Genomic DNA, 24,429 nt, shown 5'->3' on the forward strand with positions numbered 1-24,429 from the left:
TAAAATTCAAATACTGCCCGAATCTTTCAGTTTGAGATAAAAGGAAGAAGAATAGAGGAGTTCATTCTCGAAGTGCGGGTGACACACCAGTCTGCGTTCTCGCGCATCGCATGAAGAATGACTCTCAAGCTTTCCTCTAACAGCTGGGAGATGAAGATGCCACAAACATCAGCGAAACCGCCACAGTTTCCCGCTAATCGCATTCCCAGGTCCGGGGTCATGGGGACTACAGGAGCGGCCGAGTGCCCAGCACCGTGCACCCGGCTCCGCTGCTCCCGCCCCGCAAACCCAGGAGGGGGAGGAGCCGAGGAATCGAAAGAGAAACCCAGGGGAGGCGAGGGGAGTGGCGGCCGCCCGGCGCGGGGCGCGGGGATGGAGCTGCGGGCGCTGCGGCGGTTCTGGCTGCTTTGCTGCTGTTGCTGCTGCTGCTGCTCCTGCGGCCGCGGCCTCCCCGCGGACCCCCGCGCCACCTTCACGGCGACGGAGCCGCGGAGCCGCGAGCGACAGGCAGCCGCCTTCCGGGTACCGAGCGCGCGCCGCTCTCTGTTTCCTGGTGGCCCCTGCCGTCCGGGGTCTGGGCTGGGGCACCGGGTTGGGGGGTGGCGCGGTGTCACTGAGAGCCGCCGCTCCAGGTGGTCACCGTGCCCGCGCTTCGGTGGCGGGTTTGGGCTTTCTGAGAAGTTCGCAGGCCCACTTCACCCTCCGTTCCGCACGTGCCAGCTCTCCCCTATCTGGGCTAACCAAAAGAGGGGTGGTTGCAGGTTAGATTTGTCACCGTGGGCCTATGGGATGAGCCCAGAGTAATCAATGGATATGTTCAAAGTATTCTCGATTGGAGGAAGCACTCCTTTTAGCAGTGCCCTGGACCGTCCTCATGGCCTTCCAAAGCGGTTCCTTTTCGGAGTCTCGGGAACCTGATTAAAAGCGGAAGAAGCCTGATGGGTGTTTTTCTTCCGCATGGGGGCGCTGGTGACCGCCTGTGATCAGCTTGTTCTAAACAAAGAGCCCGCGTTGGGAAAGCTCAGAGCCCTGCCTATTTGTGATTTTCCTGAGCTGGGGCACCTTAAGCTAGTATAGCAACCTTAAAATTCTTCTTGACTTGCTGGAGACGGATTTTTAAAAAAGGGAAGCATTTCATTTCCTTTTCACATTATTTTCAAAAGTCCTCATAAGAATGCTTAGATTTTAGCCCAGCGTTAAACCTCTGGAATGGACTGAGTTAGCGGAGTATCAATAGGTTTTTCCTGTAACCTAGAGATACAAATTTAACGTTTGCCTCACTGTGTTCTATATATCTGAGATCACTTAACAATTTTTTAAATCGTGAAAGATGTCATCATTTTATTATAAAAGAAAATTGATTCATTCTGAATCAAAAGTAAGAATTTAGTAATACTGTTTGTTGGAATGATACTTAGTTTTTTGCTGGTAGGGTCTTGGGATTTCTCCTGGAGTTCTATAGCTGTGCTCTTTTCTGCTCCTCCTGTCTCCCCTAGAATATTCCAGGGTTTAGGAAGTCGCAGCCTTGCCTGATTGTGCCACTCTTGTTTTTTGCCCAAACCAAGATGTGTACTCTTGTCTCTGCTTTATTGCTTTTGAGTTACATTATAACTTTTAAAACCAGAAGCACTGGCACAACTGCTGGAAAACAAACTTTGTGTCCCTGTATTCTGCCCCTGTCCTGAGCTTGGTTGCCTATGGTGGTGACCCAAACCCTTTAGGGGAAAAAAAGTCAATCTTATCTATACTGATAATTTATTCATTGGCTGAATAAATAAACACACTGCTGTCCTCCTCAAGAAAATCATGTTGGAGGATTGGAGGCACAAGGAGGCCAGAGTAATAAATATATTTTTTAATAATGCATAAACAATGAATTTTGGAACAGTGAAAAAAAATTAAATAAAAATTTTTAAAAATATGTAATATACATCTATTGACTTATATAGTTACTCATATTGGGCCCATGAAGTGGCTGCACCCAGGAGACAAATGTCTGCAAATTTAACTCTTCTCAGGAAAAATACAAGGATCCGTAACAGGAAATGGAACATTTAAGTGGAGGAGGTCAGTTATGAAGACTTTCAGTACATTTAAAAATCTTGAGTTGAAAACGCCTGGGAAAGTTTTCAAACCAATTGCTTCTAGCGGGAGTTTACTTCACAAAATGGATGCCCAGAAACAAAAGTGTTTAGACTTCAAAACACATCACTGGAAAGTGGAGCATCTCGTGGTGTTAGATTCTAGTTGTCTGGACCTGGAGTAGAGGGCTGGATACAGGCAAAGATAGAAAAGGCCTTGCTTCCGTGGTACCCATGAGCATATGGAAGAATTCTTCTGGCCAGGCAGGAGAGATTAAAGTATGTGATAACTAAAACTCATAACTACAACTCTGCAACGCTTTACTCCTATAAGATCATGTCAAGTTATGAATTGGCAGAGATTCCCCACTGTCTAACCATCTGGTAAATTATGTGCAGAATCTAGAAAATGGCCTTGTTTCACAGTGAAGTTAAAGTTTAGAGGAAAAAAAAAAATAGGGGCACCCATGGATGGCTCAGTTGGTTGAGCTTCTGACTTGGTTTCCGCTCAGATCATGATCTCAGGGTCATGGGATCCAGCCCCTCGTGGGGAAATCTCTGTGCTCAGTGGGGAGTCTGCTGGAGATTGTCTCCCTCTCCCTCTACCCCTCCACCACTCTCTTTCATCCACGTGCTATCTCTCATTCTCTCTCTCTCAAATGAACAAATAAGTCTTTTTAAAAAGTTTAAAAATTAAAATAGAATCGTAAAACACACTGTGTTGGGCTGGAATCTATAGATGCCATAAGAAGTAGACAAATCCTGAGGACCAAGAGCTGTAGTCTCTGGATCTTTGTTTCTTATTTAGGGATAGCAAATAGGTCTCATCATGTTTGCAAATGGATTGATTAATAGTGGCTGCCTGAAATATGGCATTGGAGAGTATTCAGGGGATTACTGTTAGAGACAGTTGGAGAAAATGTCTAATTGATTAGTAATGTCTTTCATGGTGTTGGGTTCAGAGAATGGTGAAAGAGTCTTGTCATCCCTGCCTTATGTATTTTCATAAGTTCCTAGGACTATTTCTTAAATGGAAGTTAGATGGCATCTATGACACTTGTTCACAGACCTTCACCACATTATTGTTGGGTGAAGACTGGGCCAGTCCGTGGTTTGTTGTGGTATGCTTCTCAGGATAACTGATGGGGGGAGAACGGATGGCAGCCCCAATCTGTGCTCTTCCACTGCTTTAGAAACTTCCACTGCTGAGGAAAATTCGAATGGAGGATTCAGCCTGCTCCTCTTTGTGCTGAAACCCAGGTGTGCACTGATATTTACTGATGCTCATTATTTCACCACAGAAAAGTTCATATTCTTATGCCTTCGAGAAGTCACAGACCCAATAGTGGTACTAATAAAAGTCATATGTACTCACTTCAGAATGATGTTTATGTGCCAATACAAATGTGATTTGTGCATAGAATTTCAGAATCTTCACTTTAAAATTACTGGCATAAAATGATATATGCTACATTGTTAAAATCATATATAACTGTTAGGCATGTTGTTTATGTATAAATAGAAAATAGTAGTTTATGTATAAATGGAAGATTTTACGATGAATAATCCTAGCTAATAAGTCACAGATACTTGCCATAATCAGCCCCTTGAAATCTGGATTGTCTTCTCCAAATGAACTCTGGGCAAGAATGCTTTAACGCACATTTTCTACCTAGCATAGACGGGTGAATTTGATGTAAGATACTGTTGTTCAAGTGACCATTTTCAGTGATTCTAACTTAATGCCTGCATTGCCAAAATGAAAATATATCAGGAACTTAAAATCTTGGATCTGAGTTTGTTCATTCATTTGCCCATCTGTCCATCCATCTATCCGATATTTTGATATTCACTATGTGAAAGGAGCTGATCTGGGTTTTCTGATTCAGTGGGGGAATAAAACATGTGCCAACTTCTAAGAATTATAGCCTAACAAATGGATATTGTATACTTAAACATTGTACTAGAATCCATTTTTCAGTGAACAAACAGAAAAATGTAAAGAGTAATACACTTGAAGAATTATTCCTTCAACCAATTCTCAAAGGGGTATCACTTTAATTCAGTCTTTATGTGCATGTACAAGCAAATACTAAATGACTACATATTTCTTTTTATTTTACTTTGCATGATAAACATACATGCATATTATTTTTACACAGATGTCAGCACAACGTATACAAAATCTTTGTGTAGGTAACTTTTGTAAAGCAGGAATTTATGAAAGTATATATTTTTATTGTTCTAGTAGAGGCCTTCCCAACAGCTGCACTGTTGACATTGTGGAACAGATAATTATTGGTTCTGGGGAGCTGTCCTGTGCCTTGCAGTGTGATTAGCAGTGTCCTTGGCTTTCACCCACTAGGTGCCAGTAGTGTGTATCAAAATTGTCTGCAGACAGCGCCAAAAATCCTTGGGAGGGAAGAGGAGGAAGGAGGGAGATCCCCTCAGCTGAGATTCACTGATCAAAGATTTACAACTCTCAAGTCTTAAGAGAAATTCTCAGCGATGCTCCCACACTGCATATAAACATTTTGCCTCTTGGGTCATCCCCAGACTTACTGCAACTTCCAGAAACGAAAGCACCAGCAGGGAGAACGTTTTAAATCCATCTGTGAAATGTGTGATTTGTCCTACACCAAACCTCAGAATCCCCGAGTGAGGGTTGTTGAGGGAAAAGCCAAAGAACAGAAGCAGGAATGAGTTTAGGGCCCTAAACAAAAGGTGGTCTTACAAAGCATCTTTGGCTTCTGCAATAATTTCAGCGTACAGCTTTTCCCAGCAAAGCATGAACTCATTAAGGGAGCACACACCACAGAGAAAGTACAAAATAGATCACCATCCTATGACCCTTCTGCTTTTCACACATCTGCGCCTTTCAAAACTACTAATGATGTGTGCCGGACACTCCTCAGAACTTGACTGTCTTCTTTCATAAGTGACCTTAAGGCTCAGGTCTTTCATTTTAATATTTTATATGGTTTTAGGCACACTGACTCGACTGTAGGTATAGTCTACCATACTATAATACCATTATGGTCTCTTCCATTGTCTTATGTTAAGATCATGCGGTAATTGGTCCTTTACCTAGGACTGATTCTATGACAGAGTGTGTTAACATGAGGAGCTCAATAGACTCACGGTTTGTGATGCTTCTGTGAAATCTGCTCTCACAGAAGGAATCGAAGTAGACCAGAAAAGTCACTTGGAAGAGTAGTCAATTCCAGAAATGAAATACAGGGCTTTTTAAAATTTAAGTGATTTGAAACCCTGTTAGGGGGACTTGATTTGTGTCCTACTGTTCTAGCAAATAGGAGAATAAATATTCTTGGATATACTGATAATATCATTTTACTAGGAAAGCTGTTTCTTCCCATCGATAACTCGTCATTTCTAATTGCATGACAAAGATTAGCTCCATATTAATCTAAGAAAACCTGAAAACATGATCTTTGAAAGACATTTTCTGTGTCCAAATGTTCTGTGGTTAAAGGGGGAAAATATTCTGTGTTTAAGGGGGGAAAACAGATTACAGCATGAGAGTATTAAATTTAACATTTTTTCTGTAATTTGCGTTTTCCAGACATTAACTTATTTAACTCACACGTTCTGTCAGGTAGGAATTACCCCATTTGTCAATGAAAAAAAAATAAAGACCCAAGAAGTTAAGCAGATACCCAAATATTGCATGACAATGTGGTTAAGACATTTGTTGCAAAACTGAGAAGAGATTAGAGTAATTTACTGTGTGTGTATATAAATGTAGAGAATTATGCTTTGTTCAGAATTCTCATGGGAAGTACTTTTGATATTATTAGTGGTCTTGCAAAATCAGAAAAAGGGGGGATGAGGATTAGTGGTGGGGAGGGGCAAAACAGCACTTTGGGGTTTAGAGGTCTTTGGTTTTTGCAAGAAGTCACGTTGTAAATATCAGATATCCTTAGCGTGGGCTGTGGACAGCCATGAAATGACAGGAATCAGTGCACTGGAATGACATACAAAATCCACAAATGGGATTCTTTTAGAAGTTGGCCTCTGGTTGATACAGGTGTTTCGTAGATTCCCTCAATCACGTCCAAGAAATTTGCTCTCATGCACTGTTTGCTCAGGATTTTTGTCACGAAAAGATTTTGGGGAATTAAGTCTAGAGCATTTTCTGCATCGACTGAAAATATGATTTTCTTTGCTTTTTAAAAATGCCATTAATATGGTAAATTATGCTGATTGGTTTTCAAAAGTTAAACCAATGTAGCATTTTTTTAATGAACCTCACTTGGTCATAAAGCGTTGTCCTTTTTATATATTGTTGGATTTGATTTGCTAATACTTTCTTAAGGATTCCACATCTATAGCCATGAGGGCTATTGGTCGTTCTATTTTCTTGAGATGTCTTCACCTGGTTATACTGACCTTACAAAAGTTGCAGGGACACCTGGGTGTCTTAGTTGTTTAAGTGTCTGCCTCTGCTCGGGTCATGATCCCAGAGTCCTGTGATGGAGCCCTGCATGGGGCTCCCTGCTCAGCAGGGAGTCTGCTTCTACCTCTCTCCCTGTCTCTCCCCACTTGTGCTCCTTTCTCACTCACTCTCTCTAACTCAAATAAGTAAGGAAGTTAATTAATTAATTATTTATTTAAAATAAATAAAATAAGTTGCAAAGCATTCCCTTCTATTTTCTCAAAGAGTGTGTATGAGATTGATATTATTTCTTTTTTTAATTGTGTAGAATTCACCAAACAAGACATCTGGGCTTAGAGTTTTCTATTTCTCGGACATTCAGCTTTTGGTGACGTCTGAGGAGTGTGTCCATTTCATACACACATTCATAAAACTTCCTGGTTTACTGTTTTCAAAATACTGTTCTTTTAATGACTGTAGCATCCATAGTGATGGCCCTTTCCTCGTTCTTGATGTTGATCATTTGTGTTTTATCCTTTCTTTTTTCATTTCCTTATCACAAGACCAATGGCTGAGAGAAATGGGGAGAGGTTGGGAGAGCTACCTGATGGCAACGCGACTCTGATCTAGAGTGAAGGAGGGAGGGAAGATAGATGGGGGAAGTGCTTTAGAAGGGTCAGAGAGACCCTCAGGGCTCAGTCATTGGCTAGAGGCAGCTTGTGGGAACCGTGGCCTCTCTTGTGGTAATTCAGCACTCAGCACACAACCCCCCATAGATGGAAGTCTGTGAGGCCCATTCTCATGGCTACTACTTGCTTTCCTATGCATTTTTAGTATCCTACATTCTCAATGCCCTGGTTAGTCTAGCCCACAAAGATGTTCAAACAATACTTAGAAAATGAATGAATTTTAAATTCCTTAGCAGCTAGCAGTCTCTGACTCATGTTTGTCACATGGAATATAGATACGTGCTTTGTTATTTCTGTTCTATTTTTGTATTCATGCGTCTGCTTTCTAAATTATATTCAGAACTCTACTTTATCAAGATTATTCTTAAGTACGTAAAATTTATTTAGTAACTATTTATTATTTCATTAACAGTCCTTCCAGGCACGGTCAATAAGGATGTAGTAAGAAGATGATAAGTTCTAGTAATAACTTGCTTCAAAGTAAACAGATTAAAGCTCTTACGGGCATGATGTATATAAAATGTCATTGGTGTATTTATTCAGCAAAAAATGTTAATTAAGCATCCATTGTGTGCCAGGCATGTGCTCAGGGTGGGGAATGCACTGATGAACAAGACAGACAGGTCTCGCCCTCATTTTACTTAGAGGTTTGTGAGACAGACACACAATAAACACATAGATCCATAAACAAATACATATGAGCTAGAGTTGGAAACTTACCTAATGGTAGTCTCCTGAAGTTGTATTTATCCTACACAGTTGGTTAGCATCAGGAAATTGAGGCATGTTCTCACAAAAGACAAGCTTAAGATAAATTATTACAAAATTCAGAGCTGAGGAATCTGTAAATAATGGTCATGTTTTCCCTCCAGATACACAAGTTAATCTATCTTCCCGGAACATCTGCAACTGCATCTCTATCACAAAGCCTTTTTACCCATAATGAGCTAGAGAGAGCTATAAAGCTAGAATAGAATCATATTTATTTATTATTTACTGATTTATTTTTTTCGTGCTTTGTTACATTGTGCTGGGAAATACAAAGATACATGCATTCCAAATTCATAATTTTTTAATCTAATGAGTATCTCTTTGTGACAGTTTCTACTAGGATCTAGTGTTTATTTGCAATTCACTTTGTTTTTTTCCACCGTGTTCAACAAACACGTATTAGTGCTTTCAACATGCCGGTAAAGAGGAATTATAGATGGATAAGACATACTTTTCCTAGCCTCAAAAATATACCTGAAACCAGATGATAGTTTTCATGTATATGTTTGTAAGTCTGATCTAGGGGTCCTATGCAATCTTTCACTGTGATCAGTAGGAAATAAATCAAGCTTTGCTTCTCATACCTGAAAAATATATCCAAGTTAGTTACACATACATTGCTCTGCAAAGTGAACATAGGTGATGTAAATTAATTTTTTTCTTCTTTTAGGAAAGCCTTAATAGACATCAATACTTGAATTCTGTATTCCCTCGTGACAACTCAAGCGCCATCTATGGAATAAATCAATTTTCTTATTTGTTTCCGGAAGAGTTTAAAGGTACTGTGATATTGTGCTATTAGTTGTTTGGTTTCCTGATTTTGATTTGTTTCCTTAATTTTTGAGGAATTGTTTAATTGTGAATCCAATAAATTGAGTCATAATTAACATTTATTAAATACTAAATGTCAAGCATGTAAATACCTGGCTACTGTCTTCTGATTATCTTCTAATTAAGATCTAAATGTTATAGATTTTTCCATGTAGCTGTAAGGGCCAATGTTTCACCCCTTCTGCATTTTTTATAATAAATAAATAAATAAAATTTATTTGACAGAGAGAGAGAAACAGTGAGAGAGGGAACATAAGCAGGAACACAAGAGAGGAAACCCCCGCAGAACAGGGAGCCCAATGCGGAGTTCGATCCCAGGTCCCTGGGATCCTGACCTGAGCCGAAGGCAGATGCTTAACGACCGAGCCACCCAGGAGCCCCCGTTCTGCATTTTTTTAAAAAGATTTTTATTTATTTATTTGACAGATGGAGATCACAAGTAGGCAAAGAAGCAGGCAGAAAGAGAGGAGGAAGAAGGCTCCCTGCTGAGCAGAGAGCCCGATCCGGGGCTCGATGCGGGGCTCGATCCTAGAACCCCGGGATCATGACCTGAGCTGAGGGCAGATGCTTAATGACTGAGCCACCCAGGAGCCCCCTTCTGCATTTTTTAGTGCTATTTCTATCCTAGACATCCACAGTTCCATGGGCTATGATAAAGCTAATGATATCAATTATATTCATTTTTATTATTGACCGAGTTCTATCAGACAAGTCATTTTATGTGGCAGCTCCAGTCCTGTTGTAGGAATTCCTTAGTTTTCAGTGAGTACATTTTGAGTTATGAAAAAGTATAAAGGAAAACCACAAATGGCAGGCTCTACTAGAAAACTTCTGTTTGTGTTTGAAAAATTCCTCCAAAAAGAATCCCAGGAGGCCCTCCTTATAACGTAATGTTGGCTGTCTTTTCATTTCCTGTTTCTCTTCAGCTATTTATTTAAGAAGCAAGTCTTCCAGATTGCCCAGATACCAAACAGAGGTGCAAACATCCATACCCAATGTATCTTTACCATCAAGATTTGACTGGCGGGACAAACATGTTGTAACCCAAGTGAGGAACCAGCAGACTGTGAGTTTTAGGGGTTTTCTTTTTCTTTCTTTTTTTTTTTTTTCTTTTTAAAATCATCTTAGCATGCATGGGAAGTCATCTTTAAAGTCCAGTTCAATCAAACTTGTAACAGAAGCCATATCTCTGGGTAAAACGACACTCCAATTATCCAGAAATGACAATGAAGGGAGAATCTCTGATGAAATGAGAGGCAGATGTCAAGGCCAATTTTTTTTTTTTTTAAGATTTTATTTATTTGAGAGGGAGAGAGAGAGAGAGAGCGTGCAAGCGAGAGCACAGGAGCAGGGGGAGGAAGAAGCAGACTCCCCGCTGAGCAGGGAGCCTGAGGCGGGACTTGATCCCAGGACCCTGAGATCATGACCTGAGCAGAAGGCAGATGCTTAACCTGCTGAGCCACCCAGGCGCCCCAAGGCCGATTTTTATTTTAAAGATAAACCTACTCCTCTACACCCCATTGGCATAGGGAATGACAGCTGACCGGGGAAAATCGACCCCATAACTGCAGAGATAGAGTCTCAGTTTATCTGAGTGAAAACCTTACCATGTCATTCAGCCTCCCCATGTAAGGTGTTTTAGACCAAGCAGTTTCTCAGTCACCGTCTAGTTAGGATGATTCTTTTCTCCTCAGAATATAAATCTATTGTTTTTTTTTTAATATATGTATTATTATGATTTAAGTTTTATCACCAAATCATTTGCTTTATTATTGAATTCATAATGAAGAGTAAATTAGTCAGAAACGGAATCCTTCCAGGAAGTATCTACTTTGTATTAAAGGAATACAATTTCATTAGTAATCTTGAGTTAAAGAAATATACTGTAGAGATATTTTTGAGCAGACATTGCCCTCCTGGGGCAGCTATTGGGGGATAAACTAAAGCTAGCTCTAGGTATGGTGTCAGCAACCTGTACTCACTCTTCTCAAAGGGTGGAGACCCGGACATAGAGTTCCTTAGTGCCTATTTTCCTATGCCATAGGCACTGGGCATATAGACATAATAAGACCCTTAACGCCATAAAGTCGCTCAACACGACTCCACAAAGATAACCAATTGTTCTTCCTTTCTTTGCCTCACTGTGTAGCACATGTCCTGGGATGAAGTCAGTTCTGCCAAACTTCACATCTTACTCTTACCTCTGCCATTTCTGTGGATCCTTCTTCCTTGTGCATGAAACTTGATTTCATTTCCTCCATTTTCTCCCTATTTTTTCAGGACCAACCCTTTCATTCTTTCATTCCAGTTAGTCCAATAAAATCAAGTTAATAGATCCAGAATAAGGAAGATTGTCAGCTGACATTTGAATGAGGAATGGCCAGTATGGGTTTTGATTGTTATGACATTTCATGCATATCTGTGATATGCCCATGCTGGCACTTTAGCAGCCTTGAAAGTAATTCATTCAGCTCCTGAGTCAATCAAATAATGAGCACAGCTTGGATGATGTGTATATCCTCGCCCCATGTCACCTCATCACTGCCTCTGCCCTTTAGGGTGGAGATGGCGGATGCCATAGAGGCAGAGACGGGAGAAACAAGAGGGATTGAAGAGTGGGTGGGAGTTGGTACACTACTTAGAAACAGAAGTCATGTCCAGTGAACTGATGAGTCTTTATTTTTTTTTTTAAGATTTTATTTATTTATTTGACAGAAATCACAACTAGGCAGAGAGGCAGGCAGAGAGAGAGGAGGAAGCAGGCTCCCTGCCAGGCAGAGAGCCCGATGTGGGGATCGATCCCAGGACCCTGGGATCATGACCTGAGCCAAAGGCAGAGGCTTTAACCCACTGAGCCACCCAGGCGCCCCTGATGGGTCTTTAAAAGACCGTCCAGGTGTTCTCTCAATCTCTGAATCTCGCTTTTATCTTGCATTGTCTCATTGACCAAGGTGATTACCCGTTTATCTTTAATAGTTGCATTTTGGGACGGAAGTGAGAATTTTGGTTTTTGTTTTCTTTCGTCAATTTGAAAATCCACAGACCAGGCATTAATAGATTGTAGGCCCCCAGATTCTGCCCACTTTACTTGACTTGTTAACTCATGATAATTAGCGATGTGGACGAACTTGGTTTGAACATTATTTGATAATAAATACAATGCTGTTTCTTTTTTTCAACAGTGTGGAGGATGCTGGGCCTTCAGCGTGGTGGGTGCTGTGGAATCAGCATATGCAATAAAAGGGAAGCCTTTGGAGGACCTGAGTGTACAGCAGGTCATCGACTGTTCCTATAATAACTACGGCTGCCAGGGAGGCTCCACTCTCAGTGCTTTGAACTGGCTGAATAAGGTGACTAGTTTCTCAGCCTTCTAAACTCTTCGTTTTCTCTCTGGTTTAGTTAACACGCCTTCAGAATTAAATCAGTTTGCTCTCATATATACCAAAGAATGTTTTTATTTTTTATTTTCTTGAAGATTTAATTTATTTATTTGAGAGAGAGACAGAGACAGAGAGCATGAGCTGAATGGAAGAGGGAGAAGCAGGCTCCCCGCTGAGCAGGGAGCCCGATGGAGGGGCTCCATCCAGGACCCCGAGATCATGATCTGAGCCGAAGGCAGATGCTTAACTGACTGAACCACCCAGGCGCCCCCAAAGAATGTTTCTAAATTCAAAAATTTTGATGGCCAAAGTCTGACTCCCTCGAAGATTTGAAAATCAATTGCTTTCAGGCAAGTCAGCTACTAAGTGATCAAAGTGTGCAAAATCTTGCCTGGATTTGTTTTCAGAAAAATACATGTGTTTCTTTCTCAGCATTTCTTAGCAGGTGAATACGTTCTTTCATAGTTATGGATCACCTAATGTCCCAGAAAGATGAGAGCCTATGATTACTTATTTCTATAGAATCTTTGAATATTGCAATTATAAGGGACAATAGAAATCAACAAATTTAATAACTCCTTAGGTAGGTGAAGAAATGAGACCTGAGAGGTGAGATCGTGTTGCCAAATCAGTAGCTGAGCCAGAACTGTGTCTTAAGTCTTCTGTCTCAATGGAGGGCTTTATCCAATACTCCAGAGTGTCCTCCATTTCTTAGGAGACTCTCTGACATTGTCCTGTATCCAGGGCCAACTGCATGAAGCCAACGAATGAGGATGTTTTTATGGTTTGTAAAAGTCGTCAAGCTGGAATTTCCCAAATTGGAATATTCTTTCCTTGTTCGCTTGCTGTATTTTGAGTTACTCGTGCTGGAAGCTTCTCTGTACACATCAGGGACAACAAGGAATTGTGTGTCCCCTGGCTTCTATAAGCCCAGAATCAGAAAAGGAGGATTGTCTACCAACAGCTAAAAAATATGTGACATATGCTAGATGTATGGCGCAGAGAGATGTGGGTGGAAAGAATGCTTGATCTGGCCATTGCCTGGGTTGAGGGAGTCTCAGAGACTTGCTGATGGAACCAGAAGCTCTGGAAGGAAAATGAGTTGCCCTGTTGCAACCTCAGGAGAAAAAAAAATGGTAAGACTATTATCAAATGTAAGGAGGCTCTAAGGAAGGAAGTTAGAGGAAAAACAAGAGTAGAAGAGAAAGATACTGAGTTTACTTAGTACGTCCATAACAAACACCTAAAGGTTGAATTTAAGAATTTAGGTTATTTATGAATTTAGGTTATTAAGATAACCTAAAAAATAGCCACATGACGAGGATGTGGCCAAGTTGAATCTTATTTGGACACATAGTAGTAATTGGTGTTTGATTTCCAAAACAACTGTGTTTTGAATAGAGAACCTTTGGATGATTATTTTCTTTTAGACGCAAGTAAGACTGGTGAGAGATTCAGAGTACCCATTTAAAGCACAGAATGGCCTGTGCCATTACTTTTCTGATTCACAGTCTGGATTTTCGATCAAAGGTTATTCTGCATATGACTTCAGGTAATTGTCTTATTCTGTTGTGTCTCTGTCTGCATTTCATAATCTCTGACCTATTGACCATTCGGAATCAATAACTGGATTGAAGGCATTACGGGATACTAGTCATTGTTTTAAGACTTACCTTTTTGCTAGAGAGGCTAATGGAGGGCTGTGTAGAGATGTTGTTTCTTAAATGTGATCTCCTTATTTTTCCATTTGTGTTTATAATAGAATTAACACATTTAAATCCGTGTAAGGTATAAGTTATCCTCACCACCTTCCTTCTAACAAACGGAGTTGCCGTGATTATCATTTGTATATTTCAGTCTCACTGTTGAAGTGATCCAAAATTGCTCTGTATAGACTCTCCAGTGAGTATCAAGCAGTCTCCTTACCAAGAAGTGTCATTTTGAACATGCTTGCATTTTTTTAAGGCACCAACATAAGAAAAGCATGAACTGAAACTTTCTTATTAGAAGCAAGTAAGACTATTTTACTGGAGGTGGATTATGGGGCACACACTACAGGCACGTTGGGCGTGCGGGGTAGGTAAGGACAGGCAGAGGAAAGGGAATAGTGTTGGAAGTTGAAGGGCGTGATGACTTTGAATAGGTTCAGGGGTGAAGAGTCATTAAAAAATGCTTTAAAAATGCATGAAACACTGAAAGCCAGCTAGTAAACCATTGTGACCATTTGATATAGTACAAAACAGGGGTTCAGGGATAATAGGACAAAGGAAGATTCAAATAGCTTCTTTTTTCATTTAAAAATTATATATAAAGGAATCTTAGCACAGTCTTCTGAAATAGAGAAAGCAGAAAGTAAATTATATTCAGCTGAGGAGACAGACTCCCCCAAAACATACCAATACAGAATATAAAAGAATCTCTTGATCCAGATGGTGCCAACCCATGAGATCTGAAGGAAATCAAGGGTGAAATTGGATCACTGAACAAAATGGAACCTGTCTAAGCATACGTGTACCAGAGGCCTGACAGATTGTCAGCACAGCTCCCGTCTACAACAAGGACTCTCGGGGTGACCCTAGGAACCACACACCAGAGAGTCCCAATTCCACAGATGGCAGGTTACACAGAGTCTGTAATAAAATGTGCAGAGTCACCGAATACATTGTTCCACATCTTTTTTGAGGGAAACACACTCTCAAAAATGAGGAAGTGTGTCTCTGTAAGCTGTCCATTCCTTAAGAGTATAAGTGAGGCATGCGCACAAGAAGTAAATAGATTTTCAAAATATCACTTAAAAAGTTAAAAAAAAATGTCAGTTAAAAACTTCAGGGAATCCCTCATCATGAGTAGCAAAATAACAAAAAAAAAAAAAAGGGGGAGACATGAAGAAGAATAGGCATGAGTCTGAATTAGAGAGAAAGGGAGAGAGAGAATGTAAAAGTCACTGGCATTGGACCTGAAGCATGATTTGTCTAACCCTTTGGTTAAGAAGAAAGAGGTCCCGATAAAAAAAAAAAAAAAAAAAAAAAAAAAACTCTCTTTACACTGGACATAAACATTCTGGTAATAGAGTGCTAGTGGTATTAGACTCTGCACGAAGATCTTTCATTGATTTACTCATTCATTTGAATACGTATTGAACATTGTTTCAGGTTCTGGGGATTCAGCTGTGAACAAAACAGACAAAAAGCCCTGACTGCATTTTAGTGATAGAGACAGACAATAAAGAAAACAAACAAAAATATGTACCGAGTGCGAGATGTAATCATTTCTACAGAGAACTAAGTAAGTCAGTGGGAGGAAGAGGAAACATCAGGGGGATATACAGTCTTAAAAAGAATGGCCAGGAGGGGCTCCTTGAGAAGATGACTTTTGAGCAAAGATCTGGAGAAGTGAGGGAACGTAACCGTGTAGACATCTGGGGAACAACTGTTCCATGCAAAAGGAGCCGTAAGTGCAAAGGGATAGAAACATGTGCAGCATATTTAAAGAAAAATGAGGAAGTCAGTGGGACTGCAGATGGACAAGACTAGTCGGGGATGAGGCAATAAAGGTTATCGGGTAATACCCTTGGAGCAGGGTTAGCAAAATGGTCTTAGAACTGAGACATCATAGGTTATTACCCCTCATAGAATTTAAAGCCCCACAGAATATATTGACGGATTTTATGGAGGGGATGAGAGAAAAGATAGTCAAGGATGATGAATCTAGGCTTTTTGGCCTGAACAACTGAAAGAATGGAATAAACTCTTACTTGAGACATGAAAGTCTGAGGCAGGAACAAATTCAGGAAGGAATATCGACCTCGAGCAGTGATCCCTGGAAACACTGTAGGGAAATAGAGAAATGAGACTAACAAGGAAAGTAGGGTTTTCTTACCAAACAAATTAGTACTGAGGATACTTACTGATCCTACTGGGGAGCTCTTGGGGCCAAGGTTAAATAGGCATTTCAGGGCGCCTGGGTGGCTCAGTGGGTTAAAACCTCTGCCTTCGGCTCAGTTCATGATCCCAGGATCCTGGGATCGAGCCCCGCATCCGGCTCTCTGCTCAGCAGGAAGCCTGCTTTCTCCTCTCTCTGCCTGCTTCTCTGCCTACTTGTGATCTCTGTCAAATAAATAAATAAAATCTTAAAAAAATAAATAAATAAATAAATAGGCATTTCAGAGTTATCTCACCCAAATTGATGTTTACTACCTTCCATGTCAGTTGAGGGTGCTGCAAAGGAAGAGCTGTGGGGCGAGCTCGATTTCCTGGCTCTTTAAGAGAGAAGGGCCTCAGGAAAAGAGCTTCAGGCCTCCTTGTTGGAAACCTGGCCAATTATACTACCGTAGTTAGGGCCAGAGGATGTGGGAAGATTTTCCAAGAACAACTGCTGTAGTAATGCCCCGGACCAGGCCCCTGACACATCTGAGGTTCCTGAGACTCAGGGAGGGTCACAGAACTAGTGAGGTAACTATAGGGCCACATTAAGCATATGGAAAAAGGTTTGATAGTATATCCATTATCAACAATATGGATTTTGATAGTACATTTGGCCTCCAAACAACATGAGTTTGAACTGTACATTCTACCTATAAGCGTTTTTTCCCCCAAAAAGTACAGTACAGTACAGTATTTTCTCTTGTGATTTTCATAATAACTTTTTCTCTGACTTCATTGTAGAAATACAGTGTTAAGTACATATAATATACAAAAGATGGGTTAATGGATGGCTTATGTCATCAGTCAGTCTTTTTGTCAACAGTAGACTATTAAGTTTGGGGGAAGTCCAAAGTTACTTGTGGATTTTTAACGGTGTGGGGGTTCAGCAACCCTAACCCCCAGTTCAGTGGTCAGTTGTAGTTCTTTATTGGGCAATAGTGCAAATAAAGATGCTGTTAGGAGTATATTTTAACTTGCTAACAGCCAACATCCTTCTGAAACACAAGAGATAACAACGCTAGTCATTTCTGGGACTAAATGGAACATTCTGGACTATGTCATATCCTCCTGTTTCATATTTTTGATATCTTTTTTTCGTCCTGCCTCAAAGCAGAGACTACTACTCAGTTGTTTCTTTGATCTTACCATGTTAATTACCCTCTACATTCTAAAAAAATATTTTTCCTTCTTGATCTTTCTCTTTCCATCATGCTCTCCCTGTCCCTGGAGCTTTGATGTCATATATTTACAGTTTATCTTTTGTCATCTTACAAAAGTAGAGACACCTGTACACTCTTTAATGGAGATAATCCTATTTGTCATATTTGGATAACAAAATATTCAAAAATTTGAATATAATAAAATATACATTTTACATTAAAACATATGCTGAACAAAACTGGTTTACCAGGTAATTAGAAATGAGGAAAGGGAGCTATTTCTTTAAATTCAGAGTGTAATTTATGTTAGGCATGCTATAAGTTTATACCTGCAATTTTCTCCTTAGATTGATGTTGTGACAGAGGTGACTTCAGTCACCTGCTAGAGTCACTGACTCCAGTGTGACTGGAATGACTCCAGTCTATAGCTGTAATTTGAACCCAGCTATGCAGAACTTCAACGCCTATACCCTACCATGATGCCTTATAGGAATTTTGTAATTTTGCCTGTCTTGGGATAATCTTAATGAATACAGGTTATTATTACAGCAGCGAAAATTAGAATTGACTGCTTATAGATCTCCAGAAAAAGATCTTCACATTAACAGGTCATATGAATAAACTTTTAGAATGAATGTGCATGTGGTTTCTATCTCAATAAATTCTCTTATGCACTCAGTTTTTTCCCCATCTGTGGGCAAAATGTCCCCTTGTTAGAAACTGATCCCCAGCAGATTATGATAATAGGTTATTTACTCTTTGGAGCTACTAATCTACTCATGGCTTGCTGCAGCAATAAAATACCAAATGCTATCTTAATGGCTTGAAATATCAGTAATTTGGTTTCAGTGTCCTTCACTCATCAGGCTGACCTTTAAAAGGGTAAATAATGGTTTAATCACATACTTCCAAGATCGATAATGACCAAATGTTATGTAACATACTTTATCAGTAGGTGTCCACGTGTGAGAGCAATAACTGGGTCTTTCACAGACTTCACAATCTAGCCCTGGTTCTCCTGGCATTTTTTTTTTTAAATCTGCATTTATAGTTTTATTTTAAAATAATAGCAATAAACCCACTACATGGCAACCTGTAACACACTTTTATGAAAAAGATATTATTTTCCCCAAACTGAGACATATAAATAAGTTGACTAGTATCGCTTCAGATTTTTCTAGATCTTTTTTCCTTTTTTTTAAAATTATGTTCTGTTAGCCACTGTACAGTACATCCTTGCTTCTGTCGTATAACAACATTTGCCACTTTTGTGTAACACTCCCCTCTGATTTTTGCATTTGGCGTTCATTCACATAAGTTGGTCAGTCTCTTGATTCTCACGTGGTATGGCACAGTTATCTCATGCATTTAGTCTTCTCACTTCCCTTATTAACAGAATCCCCCTATTATAGCTTGATACTTTGCCATCTAGCTACAAAACTCCATTTCCTATCTTCCTTGAAGCTAAACTTAGCCTCTTAACTGAGTACTAGCCAATGAGATCTATATAGACCTATGCAGAGCGTGTGTGTTCTCTATGTAGACATACACAGAGCATGTGTGTTACTTTTGGGAAGTCTTCTCAACAGGAATATTGTACTTCTTTCTTCTTTGTGCTGTCTGGAATATATGTTAAATGGCGAGAGCTCCAGCAGCAACCTTGGACCATTAATTGACCTTGACAATGGAAACCTCCCATGGTAGAGCAGAATACAGAAAGATTCTGGCTTCCTGATACCTTGGAGCCCCATAGAAGTCCTAGACTACCCAGTCTCTCAGACCTCTAGTTTCCATCTGTAGGTCTTCTGTAATTGCAATCAAACCTACTCCTAATCATACATAGATTAAATAGATTATTTTTTTTTTTATAAAATATCTCTGCCTTAAAAACAACTCCTTAACCATGGATTTCCTCTTCCGGTAGTGACCAAGAAGATGAAATGGCAAAAGCACTTCTTACCTTTGGCCCCTTGGTAGTGGTTGTAGATGCAGTAAGCTGGCAAGATTATTTGGGAGGAATAATACAGCACCATTGCTCTAGTGGAGAAGCAAATCATGCAGTTCTCGTAACTGGATTTGATAAAATAGGTAAGTGCTGATAAGACTTGATTGGTTGCTTTGCAGCTTGAACTCTGACTGACAAATGATCACCATCCTTTAAAATGCTGAAATTTGGTCCTTCCATGTCTAAGTCCTCCTAAGACCTTTACAACTTTTCAGCAGACCTCCAGGTATAAATACCCTGTCATGGTCCCCCCCTATCAATTTTGAGGACAACCTTGTTAAAATAACAATAATTCTTGATTTAAATAATGTGCATTCTCCACCTGGAATGTTTAGAATAATTGTTGGGGGAAAAGAAGTGTTTGTTATTTTAATCATATTTTTCTAAAAATTCTTTTTTTTTCCTTTTCCTAATTCCCTGGAATTGTGTGTATGTTTTCATTTCATGCTATCTGATTCAAATATACATTTTTCCATTACCTGGAGTGTAACACTAAGTGTAGCTCAAGTTTACTTAGCCAGAATCACATTACATTTTTAATCTTTTGCTCAGAGCTGCTATACCTATCAAGAACTAACTCTTTAAATGAATATGCTTCACAACAAAATTTTAACTTTTCATGGTTTGTTACCATTTTACGTTTTGTAGGAAGTACTCCATATTGGATTGTGCGGAACTCATGGGGAAGTTCATGGGGAGTAGATGGCTACGCCCATGTTAAAATGGGAGGCAATATTTGTGGTGAGTCATGAATTCATGTTTAAAACTTCAGGCTAAATGTCCAGGCAGACACTTGGAAAATATTAAAATTACAAACCTGTATGCTCGTAATTTAAGTCCATAGTCAGCTTCCAATGGACTCAGACCATTTTTACAGTAATAATTTTCATTCTCTAGCCAACTGATAAAAATAAAATAGTGTTCCTTGAAGAGACACATTGCACATTTCACATTTTGAAAAGGAAGAGGGCTTGTAGTGATAACAAGTATAACGTGCAAAATACAATAAGATAGAGTACTAATTTACCAAGAGGCTGAGATGCTCTCACAACATCTCCAAAATTTATTTATTTCCTTCATTTTTTCTAAGTAGGCTCCACACCCAGCCTGAGACCTGAACTAACAATGCCAAGATCAAGAGTTTCACACTCCACTGTCTGAGCCAGCCAGGCACCTCCCTTATTTATTTTTTGTAACTGAATCAATTTTCCTAATTTGTGCACCACAATACCTGCTCAAGGATATCAAGAATTGCTTTTTCTTTGTATCAAAATATATGAAAATCTGAGCATTAGATTTCTGGTTTAATATGCCCCCTTGTTACCTACAGACTCAAGGAAAACGTGCACCGGAATTGAGGGGCTGAAGCAAATACCAAATATGCTTTTTTGCTGAATAACAATTTTGTTTCTGGTTAACCACAAACCAAATTAAAATAGCTAGTCAAGTATTTTAAACTGTATTCTAAAACCTATATGTAAGCATATGTTCTAAAATTTTTGATCTAGGAAATCAGCACAGTTTATGAATCAAGTTTGACCTAAACTATATTGCATATGAAAGCAATCATTTAATTTCTCATTACAATGATTCCTAACATACATACGACTCTTTTAAAAGTTGTAGAACCCTCCAGAGAGTGAGACTGAGAATAGAGAGTTATAGAAAAGTTCGACAGTTGGGATGCCTCGGTGGCTCAGTTGTTTAAGTGTCTGCCTTCAGCTCAGGTCATGATCTTGGGGTCCTGGGATTGAGTCCTGCATTGGCCTCCCTGTTCAGCAGGGAGTCTGTTTCTGCCTCTCCTTCCACCCCTCCCCCTGCTTGTGCTCACTCTCTGACAAATAAATAAATAAAACCTTTTAAAAAAAAGAAAGAAAAATTTAAGAGTTTATATTTTGATTCAATCTAGTGAACACTGGCCAAAGGTATCATAAAGTAGAATCCATGAGAGTTAATCAGTGGTCTGGCCTATCACCCCAATAAAATATTTTTCTGAAATTCCTTATGAAGGAGAGTCAACATTACAGAAATCTTCTAGCCAGAGCACTAGCAAACCAGTTAGGCCTGTACTTTTTAGCATCATGGGAGCTTTTCCGTTGTTGGAACTTGCAGATATATTACCGCCGCCCTTCATTGAGCCTCTGCTGCTAAACCCAAATTATCTCTAACTGTCAAAGTGGTGATACTGGGATCTGGACGAAGGTTGGCTTTTTCAAGGCTCTGGCAAGAGAGTTGCAAGAACATAATTCAGATGCTCGTTCATACTTTCCCCCATTATGACTCTGTATCCTCCCCCCACCACCTTTTCTTCACCCCCAGCTACTAGGGTGAGTTGGAATAATTTCTCCTCTCCACTTGTGTTCCAGTGGGATCCTCCACATGCCTGCCTGATTAGTAATTAAGCAGGGATCCAAATCATTCCAGAAAATGAATATTTCCTGAAAGTTAATACCTGATGATGATCACATTTCTCTTATGAACAACAGTGTAACACAGATAGCATTCCATGGCTCCAAGAGATTTTAAAGGCATAGCTAATTACAATGAAATCCAGTCTTCAAATGGACTGTTTATTGCTTTTACCATGATATTGAGATCAATGGTCTTGGGTGCTAAGAAAGCCTAGCATATTTGTGATTTATTTAAATTTTGCTAAAGTCCAAATCTTAGAGTTTGAAGTTTCAAATTTTATTTAAAACAATCCTATAAATTATTGTATTCCTCTAAGCAATACATATGAGTGTCATAAAGATTTCAGATACATTGGGCTCGACCTCACAACCCTGAGATCATGACCTGAGCCAAACCAAGATTCGGTTGCTTAACTGAGTGAGCCACACAGGTGCCCCTGTAGTTTCTTGAAACAAAAATGTTAGTCATCTCTTCTAATATTTGTTTTTGAAGTTGCCATGTTTATACTGCCAGCTACAAGCATTACATTTTTTTGAGGGAAATAGACTAGCACTAATAATTTCTTTTTCTCTAGGTATTGCAGATTCTGTTTCTGCTGTATTTGTGTGATATGTTGGGAAGATCAAGGGACAGCGACAAAAATGAAGGTTCATAATGAGATGTAGCAAAGAACTCCATTCCCAGCGCTGTTCGCCTCCAGGCCGCCGGCTCCGTGGCCTAGGAGGACTCTGTGGAACAGTTTCTAGACCCCGGCATGAAGGTCACTTTAGGAATCTCTTCAGTTTGAAGAGGATTTTATCTGGCTTGACTGTTGTTTTTGTTTGTCTTTAATGATATACTTCCAGTAGGATTAGAGGGGATAAGAATTACTTTTCCTCTGTACAATATCATCACCAGCCACAGCTTACATTTATATACAAAAATGGTCAGCCTAGAATAAAGTGTGCTTCTCACAGTTATAATCACAGCCTTCAGAGATGGAATTTCTTAAAGATTTTGAAAGGCCAATTGCTTTACCTCCACAAAAGATGCTTACCCTTGAAACAGTCGAAAGGTCATATAGAAAGCAACAAAAGGACAAAACCATGTTTTAAGAGAAATTGATTGAAATTAAAGGACCAATATGGCGACTGTATGGTAGGAAAAATTCCAGGAGCATTGCCTGAGAGACAAATTACTGTTTGGAAAATTTTGTTGTCAATAGGCTTCCAGGAGGGTCTTATTTCTTCCTTTGTCCTCCCTGTATTGAGGAGGATGCCTCCTACTCTTTTTTTTTTTTTTTTTTTTTTTTTTTTTGTTCTTTACTGTAATGCTCCTAAACTTTCCAGGTGGTTTGGCTTCCCTGGCTAAAGAAGTCTCATTTTTCACTTTCCATTTCTATTTTATAACCATTTATTTGGCTCCATTTGCCTCTAAGCCTTTATCAAATCAGGATCTTACTTATCTGTTCCTCCCCTTATTCCTAGGCACCACCCGTTTCAAAGCCCAAGTCTAGCAATCTGGGCTATCAGTCAAACTGACTTTCCCAATCTGTCTGTTTTCCCACTTCTCTGCTTACTTTTCCCAGACTCCCATACTAACCACGTTTTTGTGTATCTTTTTGGCTTCTACATGGTTCCGGTTCTTGATGCCAATGTTTTCTTTTGCAGAAGTCATCATGTGTAGGTGTGTGGCAGTGTAAGAACCTCAGAGCAGAAGAGCTGATCTTCTGACTAAATATAAGTACAATAAGTACTTATTCAATAGTCAATGGATAAATATAAGAAAATCATATCAAATATTGCATATGTAAACATTTCTTCTCTGAAACTTAGGGTTGCTTTCTAATGCAGACTATCTTAGCGAAAACAAAATTTTAAATGTAACAGCAACCACTAAAAAAATTGCAGCCCTCCCATTTTTCCTCTCACTTTGGAGCTTTGTTTATCTATCCCCTTTATTAGAAAGTGAAAATCAAAAACAAAACACTGTATTTCTTTGTTTTACACCAACCAGAAGCAATCTCAAAAAAAATACTGTTGACTCATATTTAGAAATGTTCCAGGAAGAAAAATATTGATATTCTGATTAATATTTTATTTTTTAAAATTAATTAATTTATTTATTTTAATAAACATATAATGTATTTTTATCCCCAGGAGTACAGGTCTGTGAATTGCCAGGTTTACACATTTCACCTGATTAATATTTTAATTATCCAAATATGTCAGAAAGGGACTGTGTGCTGGTTGTTTTAGCTTGTATTTATTTACTGATTTCTATACACTGTAAGTGCTTTCCTGATACTCTTTTTCAAATGTTAAAGACTTTTTAAATTACAAAATGATTAATACCTCTTAGCTGTTCTGGATTTTGATGACATTTATAATAAAACAACCTATATTTGACTTTGGTTGAAGAAGACTCTTTTTTTTTTTTATTTTTTTTTTAATTTATTTATTTGTTAGAGAGAGAGATAGAGCGAGCACAGGCAGACAGAGTGGTAGGCAGAGGCAGAGGGAGAAGCAGGTTCCCTGCCGAGCAAGGAACCCGATGTGGGACTCGATCCCAGGACGCTGGGATCATGACCTGAGCTGAAGGCAGCTGCTTAACCAACTGAGCCACCCAGGCGTCCCTGAAGAAGACTCTTGATAAGAGCGTGACCTACATTTTGTGAAAAGTGTTAATGTGCATAATTCCCATAAGCTTTTCTCAGTTCCAAATCCATATACTCAATTTTTGGTTTTCACTATAGACACCTGAACCTCAATGTCTATAAAATTACCCCCTTTTCTTCCCCCC

The 24,429-nt window shown here is 39.4% G+C and overlaps 1 protein-coding gene across 1 annotated transcript; it reads left to right on the top strand.

Moving 5' to 3' along the window:
* Positions 1-303: 303 nt before the first annotated feature.
* Positions 304-24,035, top strand: CTSO (cathepsin O). The gene is made up of 8 exons (XM_080796222.1): positions 304-522; positions 8,608-8,716; positions 9,695-9,834; positions 11,951-12,118; positions 13,579-13,700; positions 19,156-19,319; positions 19,885-19,977; positions 22,223-24,035. The coding sequence occupies exons 1-8, from the start codon at positions 373-375 to the stop codon at positions 22,255-22,257; spliced, it is 981 nt and encodes a 326-aa protein (XP_080652348.1). The 5' UTR covers positions 304-372; the 3' UTR covers positions 22,258-24,035.
* Positions 24,036-24,429: the final 394 nt, after the last annotated feature.

The sequence above is a fragment of the Martes martes genome (assembly GCF_963455335.1).
Source record: "Martes martes genome assembly, chromosome: 2".
Lineage (NCBI taxonomy): Eukaryota > Metazoa > Chordata > Mammalia > Carnivora > Mustelidae > Martes > Martes martes.

What these genes read in the sequence shown, in the direction of transcription:
- CTSO (XM_080796222.1), top strand. Translation starts at nt 373, where the DNA reads ATGGAGCTGCGGGCGCTGCGGCGGTTCTGGCTGCTTTGCTGCTGTTGC. An exon ending in AAGTGAGGAACCAGCAGACT is followed by an intron (nt 9,835 to 11,950) that starts GTGAGTTTTAGG and finishes TTTTTTCAACAG; the next exon opens with TGTGGAGGATGCTGGGCCTT. An exon ending in AATGGGAGGCAATATTTGTG is followed by an intron (nt 19,978 to 22,222) that starts GTGAGTCATGAA and finishes CTTTTTCTCTAG; the next exon opens with GTATTGCAGATTCTGTTTCT.